The 8,628-nt window shown below is 26.1% G+C and overlaps 1 protein-coding gene across 1 annotated transcript; it reads left to right on the top strand.

Annotated features, from left to right (window-relative positions):
- Nucleotides 1-632: 632 nt before the first annotated feature.
- On the top strand, nucleotides 633-6,564 carry LOC111037329 (arginine--tRNA ligase, cytoplasmic). Its single transcript, XM_022319850.1, has 10 exons — nucleotides 633-892; nucleotides 2,576-2,804; nucleotides 3,068-3,320; nucleotides 3,380-3,693; nucleotides 4,132-4,236; nucleotides 4,387-4,565; nucleotides 4,625-4,793; nucleotides 4,862-5,169; nucleotides 5,238-5,382; nucleotides 6,371-6,564. The coding sequence occupies exons 1-10, from the start codon at nucleotides 749-751 to the stop codon at nucleotides 6,478-6,480; spliced, it is 1,956 nt and encodes a 651-aa protein (XP_022175542.1). The 5' UTR covers nucleotides 633-748; the 3' UTR covers nucleotides 6,481-6,564.
- Nucleotides 6,565-8,628: the final 2,064 nt, after the last annotated feature.

The following is an 8,628-nucleotide window of genomic DNA, read 5'->3' on the forward strand; positions in this document are numbered from 1 at the left end:
AAAATTAATTTTTTGTTTCTTTTTTTAAAAATATTGACAGTGTCGTTTGTATATTTTAATGTTATCTTACTATGAATTTAACATCAAAGTCAATAAGTCATTAAAGCAAGTCCCGTCAATATAACATTTCCTTGTTGATTCCTCAAAAATGACTTTAATCAACCGGCTAACTTAATCATGGTGAAAAACTGTTAACAGTGTAATTATACATGCAATGCTTTAATTGAACCTGCAATTTCACTATGGGCTCTGGCCTAGGGGGCCTCCCCCCTATATACGCCACTGCCTAGGTCATTATTTTATAATGAAAATCTTAGTGTAATCTTAAATAATATTATGATATTTACAAACAAATTGAGGTGACGTATCTAACTAGAGAAATAATTTACTTATCAGCTGACAATGTGACTTTGTGAGTACCTACTAATAAACATTATAATTGTTTTCCTTAAAATATTTACAATTTGAAAACTTAAAAAAATAATAAGAATAAGAATCGATTAGGAATCTGTGCTAAGTACTTCAAATATTTAATTTATTGTGAGACCGCTATCAGAAGTGATATAGTTAACACTTATAAATTTATAATGATAAAATATGTATGATTGCTTGTCATTCGTTATCATCTTCTTCATAATTCATTATCAATTAACATCATCGGCGTTCACGTCATTATTTACTTTCGCACGTGATTTTACATTTATTTAATTTATTGTTTGCGACGGTATTCAACATTAATAAAATAATTATGGATGCTATACTTGACACGATTCCTCAGTTAATCAAAGATATTGAACAACTGGAGGACTTTAAAGCGGATAAGGAAAATGAACGACTATTGTTGGAATCTCAAAACCAAAAACTCAGATACAGGTTGAAGTTGCTAAAAGAGGTTAGTATCATTGATGTCATAAACTTCATTAGAGTAAATAAATATTTTAAAGCAACAACAGTACAAAACAGTAGTTCTCTACTATCCCTACAATTTCTGATAACATCGATCACTTGTGACAGGTCGGTCGTAAAATATATAATGAAATAGTTAACAACTATTGAACTAATTAACCGAAAATCTAAATATATTAGCACTGCATTTTGTACTAAAGATCAAAAATAGTTTGTGAGTTGTAAAGATAATTACAGGTATATGATTTTTCATGTCAGTTAATAACACAAAATCCTTAGAACCTTGAAGATTTATTGTATTACACATATTTTCTGCTCTGCCATTAGTTACAAAATTAAATATGCCTTGAAATTGTTAAATGTGTTGCCGGCTGCTGTTATTTTCTTAAATCAAAAATAATTATAATGTTGTATAATTCAAACTACAATATTTTGTATACCTATAGCAATATACATAGCGATTTTTAAAATGTACATTAATAATAGTAAGCATTTTTGATGTATTATAATTTAACTGGACTAAAAAGCCAGCTTAGAAGAAATGTCTAATAACATCATTGTAATTTAATTACTAAATTACTAATCAAACACATTTCCTTGTTTCAGTTTCTTGTAATTGTTAAGATCGTTCCTAAATATCTGTCAATAAATATTAGTCCTCAGTTGGGTCTATGTTAATTTTAAGTGAAATATTTAAATAACACTTGGCATATTTATTTAAATTAATTTATGTCACTGAGAGAACGACACCGTCATGTGTTATCTCTGTCTTACATATGTGCAATGTAGTAAAATATTATTTTCAAAAGTTCCAATTTTATGTAGTCAGCTCAATATTATAATGAATTGATCTAAAATCAAATTTAAAAGTAAGAACATTGTCTGTGTTTTTTATTACATTTTAATTTTAAGTTATTAATATGTAATATTCTACAATTTAAAAATTTTCTTAACTTACTAATAAATAAAAATATCGTAATAAACCCATACAAAATTACAGACAATGTTCTTACTTCTAAGTTTGATGATGGGTCAATTCATTTTAATATTCAAGCTTACTTACATAAGCTTAGAACTTCTGAACACAATTTTTCTATATTACAAATGCATAAAACAGAGGTAACACATACAAATGTGGCTGTAGCGTCATTTAATCAACACATACGTTTAATAACATCAAATAATAAGTATTTTTCACATTCTTAACAATTTACTGGATGCAAAAAAAAGGTGAGCATAAGTACTTAATTAAAACAAAAAATTATTAATTTTATCAAAAGGTGAGTGTAATATAATATAACTACCCACTAGTAGGTACTATTACATCAATGTCTCATTGAGACCATATTAAATTCTTATAAACCAGCCAAATAATAATTTAAATATTTTTATTTTATATTGCATTTATTTAGGAGCGGAACATACTATATTCTTTTTAAAATTTTAACAGAAGAGTTTAAAATCATAGTCATATAAGTATATATGTTATGTATTTATAAATAATTAATTGCAAAGTACCTACTCAAAAACTACATTTTTAATTTTTATACATACAAACAGTGTATCTATTTACTTTTGAATCAAACTATTTATATTTAAAAACTAGCCAATATTTTAAAGCTTGTTAACTTAAATAAATAAAATGTCTCATAATATCTTCTTTTTATAGGCTGGGGTTAATGAATCAAGTGAGAAATCAAATATGGACTCGATAAATATTGAAGAACATGCTATGATTAATTTACATTCTGTATTAATAAGTTTGTTTTCAAACGCTATTAAAACGGCATATCCGACATTAGAAGACATTGGCCAACCTGCAGTATCTGCTGGTAGTAAATTTGCTGACTATCAGTGCAATGCTGCAATGCAAATATGTAAACTTTTGAAAGCAAAAGGTAGTATTAATCTGTTATTTTATGTTTCATTAGTCTCGTTTATATTTAATTTTTCTAACATATAATTTTATATATTTATTATTGAATATAATAGTTCAAAATGTACAATAAAATATGTAATTGATATTTTATACATTTTACACTCGATTTTGTGTAGATAATTATGAAAATTGTTTATATATTATTATCTAGTTCAGTTGTATAATCTTAAATGGTTGAAATACCATAATATATTTATTAAAAATGATAAAAAAATATTTCAGGTGAAAATGTGTCACCTAGTGTAGTTGCTAAAAAACTAGTGGAATGTTTGGGCCAATGCGATATTATTGAAAAAGTAGATGTTTCTGGACAAGGCTTTATCAACGTATGGTTAAGTCGTGATAAGCTTAGAAACATTTTACAGTATGTACTGGAAAATAAATTGAAACCGAACCCTTTAACCAATCGACAGAAGATTATAATAGACTTTTCATCACCCAATGTCGCTAAAGAAATGCATGTTGGTCATTTAAGGTTGGTGGAATTAACTATTAAAACATTATAACACCATTCACTTTTGTTCGTAAATTTAGGTCAACAATTATTGGTGAAAGTCTATGCCGTGTATTTGAATTTATTGGCCATGATGTATTGAGATTAAATCATATTGGTGATTGGGGTACCCAATTTGGTATGTTAATTGCTCTACTACAAGACAAGTTCCCTGATTACAAGATCGTGTCTCCTCCCATAAACGATTTGCAACAGTTCTATAAACAATCCAAAGTACTTTTTGATAGTGATCCAGAGTTCAAAAAACGAGCCTATGACTGTGTTGTGAAATTACAAAGTATGTCACCTGATCATGTTCAAGCTTGGAAATTGATTTGTGATGTATCAAGAAAAGGTAGTGTTTATATCACATGATACTTAAACGTAATACAGGTCCTAGTAGTGTATGTGATCTACCATAAACTTTACTTGTGTTATATGGGATCTACTATTGTTATGCGATCTTTATCTCCAAACATAAGAATTAATATTTTTTTTAAGTATTCAACACCATAACTTGTCAATTTTAAAACTATTATTATATTTATAATTATTTCACATAAGTTTAAAAAAGTTACGTTACATCAATTTTGTTTTTAAATTATAAAATAATATCTTATAAAAATGTTGTCTTAATGTTGTTTCGGAATTAATCAAAAATATTTATAATGAATTAAACATAAGACATTAAATGACTAACTAGCAGCAGTAGATCAGATACAAGTCTACAACACTAGTACCAATGTATATATTATATATAGTTATATTATACAATTTGCAAACTTGTTTTTAGAATTTCAAAAAATATATGAAAGATTAAACGTCAGTATCATTGAAAGAGGTGAATCATTTTACCAAAACCGTATGGAAAATGTAGTTAAAGAACTGGAAAACAAAGGTATTGTTAAAGTATACATCTATATATCATTTTTACTTACATTCAACTCAATTTTATAAATCTGGGCTTATTTCTGCAAATAGCCTGAATTCTATTCAGCTATAAAAAAGATTAAATTAAATCATACAATTTTTAAAATTTTATAATTAGGATTTTTGGAGAATGACGATGGTAGAAAAATTATGTGGAGTCCAGATTCCTCAATACCATTAACCATAGTCAAGTCTGATGGTGGATTTACCTATGATACATCAGATATTGCAGCACTAAAACAGAGAATTGAAGAAGAAAAGGCTGATCGGATTATTTATGTCGTTGATGCTGGACAGGTATGAACAATTCAAACATATAAATAATTTTTTATGACCAAATGATTTTTTTTTTTTAGAGTGTACATTTTGAAGTTTTAAAAAAATGTGCAATTCACTCAGGTCTTCTAGATCCATCTAAAGTTCGCATGGACTTTGTTGGTTTTGGTGTAGTGTTAGGCGAAGATAAGAAGAAGTTTAAAACCCGTTCTGGTGATACGGTTCGTCTAGTTAGTCTTTTAGACGAAGGTAACATAGTTATTAACTAGTTTGTTTCTTACATTAAATTGTTTGATAAAATTAATTTTTTGTAATAGGCATAAAAAGAGCAAGAGATAAACTAGTAGAAAAGGGCCGAGATAAAGTATTGACCGAAGAAGAATTGAAATTAGCAGAAACGGCTGTTGCTTATGGTTGCATTAAGTATGCTGATTTATGTCATAATAGAAGTCATGACTATGTATTTTCTTTCGATAAAATGTTGGATGACAAAGGAAATACAGCTGTTTATTTATTATATGCACTTACAAGAATAAGGTCCATCATTAATAATTTGGGTACTCATACTCAGGACTTAAATGAACCTATTTCACTTGACCATGATAAAGAATGGAAACTAGCCAAGGTATTGTTTTTATTACGTTTTTTTATTTTTACTAATTAATATATTTTACTATTAATTTGATCTTTTAGACTTTGTTACGGTTCTCAGAGGTACTATCTAAAATCACTGAAGATTTTTGTCTCCATCATTTATGCGAATATCTTTATGATGTGGCTACAACATTTAATGAGTTTTATGACAATTGTTATTGCATTGAAAAAAATCCTCAAACTGGTAATTTTTAATTTTTACTATACTTCCAGTAATTAATTTTGTTAATGATAAATTAATTTAAATTCAATACATCACATTTAATTTCGATAAAAACTACAACATTTAGAGTTATGGGTTCAAATCCTACTTCATGTATATTTTCATTCTCTAATTTTTGATACTTTTCCATGACCAATGAACAATCAAAATATTTTAATAATGTATTATACATTACTATTGTGATATTAAGGTATATCAAGTTATTTAAAAACATATTTTAATAAAAAATCAGAATAATTCTAGCACCACAACTACACATTACTATTGTTTATATTTTTTAATTTTATAAATAGTCTTACAGTTCCAAATAATTTAATTATATTATATTTTTCTTTGAACTCTTGTAATGCTTCTGAAACTGTATTTAAATGAGTTGATATTGTGTAAGAATTTATTTATTCCTCTCATTATTGAAAAATGTCGAGTATCTTTTATACACAGCTTACATTAAAGCATCATGTTATTTCAAAAATTAGTTGAAACTTGATTTTTAACAAAACAATTTCAATATAAAAGTCTGGTGTTTATTTTGATAAAGATTTTTTTTAAATTAAATCATAAAATTCATAAAATAAACATATAATTTGTTTCATAACATATTTTAATATTTAATAATATTAAAAATTAATTTTAATTGTTAAAATTTCAATAACAAACAATATTTTTACCTCATACAAATTTAATATTTCCAACTGAAGCTAACTAACAGTATAATCATTGTGTTAGTTACATTTATACTTAAAAAGTACATGTCTATGTACTTTAAAATTATTTTTGTCTATGAATCATTATAAACATAAATAATTTATATAGTAGTAATAATGATTTTAAGTACATGTAAGCTATTATTGTTAGTAAACTTTATTGCCACTTTATTCCCACTGTATTTCCAAATATATAATTACGCCAAATTTATATAACAACTAAATTATTGACACAATATTTTCAGGTGAAATTGCCAAAGTGTATACTGGAAGAATATTGCTGTGTAAAGTCACAGCAGAGTACATGAATACTGGATTAAATTTATTGGGCATCAACACGGTATCTCGAATGTAGTGTACTTAACTGTACACCTACAAAATCCTACTTTTTTTTTTAACATTATTTTGATTTATACTTAGTTTTATCTTTTGAATAATACAATTAAAGTAAATTCTATATGAATATTTCTTATATTTATCTAAATATTATTAAAAATAATTCCTTATAGGCTCTTACATAACACATCATTATATTGTATAAATCCAAATTAAGTACTAAAGACATAAAAATGTTTATAAATTTTAATTTATTCTTCAAAAAGTTTAAAGAAAACTAATGTTAATTTAATTGGTATTAAATAATTAAAAAAACTAATATTGCATTTTAAAAAAAAATTGTTGTTTCATTATAGACAAGTGTTACCTTGATCAGTATTGAATTACTTATATTCATTCCTTTAGTATTCAATTAATTGACCCGTCTTTAATTACATGTAAGTTATTAATTATGTTTAATTTTTTTATTCTTATAATAACTATTTTTAGCCATTTATACTTTAAGCAAGAGATTACAATTTTTAATTGATAAATATAGTTATGTTGTTTATTTAAGACTAGAAGAAAAACAATTTAACATGCATATTCTATTAAACTAAACAGAAATGTCCTCTTTATTTTTATAAGATAATTCAATTTTTGTAATATACAGTTTAACTGTTTTACCTATAATAATTATTTTAGTTTGGATGTTATGGAAACTAAAAAAAGAAAAGTATTCACGAATAAATTGTAAAATATGAATGAAAAAAATGTTAATTATACAAAAAAAATAATAAAACTAACAAAATTCAAAATTCCAAAAAAAATCCATTTTATGTTGTTATTAATTTATGTTAAAAGAAATGTAAAATATGGAAAAATAAATATATAGTACTTCAAATATGGTAGGAAAACTGTTTGCCATTTTAACATTTTATTTGAGTGAAAAAAATAGTTAATAAAATATTAATTTGAAAAGACAGTATATCAAAATATTGTGAGATAGAGATTAAATGCACATAGCTGTTGTTAAATATTACAGTCTGCTGTAATGATAACAATAAATTTATTCATTAAATAATATTCAATATTATTATTAAAATACACAGCTTAAGAAGGAAAAAGTTCATTAAAAAGAAAAAATATTAAATAGGCATAATATGAGTGTAACAAATCTTTTCCCCAAAAATTGACGTGCTATGAATTTTAAATTTTTGATATTTAAACTCGCCATTGTATACCCCAGATTTCTATCCTGTTCTGCTATGAATTGAGAGCATTTAGAAAAATATGCAACTCTTACTACTTGTGAGCCCTAGTAATTTTCATTGATTAGATGTAATATTATACCTCTTTTTTTTTTTTTTATTTATTTAAGCTTCGACAACTCCTCAGTTGCCCTCAGATGGCCTCCCATTAGCTGTAGGTTGTGGTACTGTAGGGTTTTTTTTTTTGGAACTGTAGGGTTATGGAACATGTGTGTTTGTTTGGCAGAATTTCTAGTGGGCACCTGTAGGTTTCTGCCATGCCCGGTTGGGGAATGGCGGCCTCTCTCTCCGGACATTGTGACTGCCCGGGGAGAGGTTCCGCCCGTGACCGAGGTTCGAACCAGCGACGGTGCACGTTGCAACCGACCCGTTATCCTCTCGGCCACTCCGTCCCCTTTATTATACCTCTATATTGTTGTTTGGTAACAATTGTTTTTATTAATTTCCGATATTGAATTGTATTGGTTTATTATACTAGTCATTAAGTTATGGTGTAGAGGTTGTCCCTTTAAAGGTACATACTTTCAGATGAAGGCCGATCGAGCATAGAAGACTACCACACCTTGCTCTTATTTAGTTCTGTAGTAGTACACCATTAAATTATTATAAATAACTAACCTAAAAATTCTGGCTTTAAAAAACACCTTTAAACTAACCTTGAGTATATTATATTTTTATGTTATTGGTTTATACCTATAAAAGCCAAATTATTATTGTTTATATGTAGTATCAAATAGTTTAATAAATTAAAAACAAATAACATTTATTTTCATAAATACAAATAGGTGCATTATAAATTGTGTTAATATATAATTAAAAATTATACATTTCATATTAAATTAATTAATAGGATTCATATAATACTGAATTAATAGGATACAATAATAGTGTAATTATAACAATTAAAAAATAAAATA

The sequence above is a fragment of the Myzus persicae genome, unplaced genomic scaffold (genome assembly GCF_001856785.1).
Source record: "Myzus persicae strain clone G006 unplaced genomic scaffold, MPER_G0061.0, whole genome shotgun sequence".
Taxonomy (NCBI): Eukaryota; Metazoa; Arthropoda; class Insecta; order Hemiptera; family Aphididae; genus Myzus; species Myzus persicae.

What these genes read in the sequence shown, in the direction of transcription:
- LOC111037329 (XM_022319850.1), top strand. Translation starts at nt 749, where the DNA reads ATGGATGCTATACTTGACACGATTCCTCAGTTAATCAAAGATATTGAA. An exon ending in AAGAATGGAAACTAGCCAAG is followed by an intron (nt 5,170 to 5,237) that starts GTATTGTTTTTA and finishes TTGATCTTTTAG; the next exon opens with ACTTTGTTACGGTTCTCAGA. An exon ending in TGAAAAAAATCCTCAAACTG is followed by an intron (nt 5,383 to 6,370) that starts GTAATTTTTAAT and finishes CAATATTTTCAG; the next exon opens with GTGAAATTGCCAAAGTGTAT.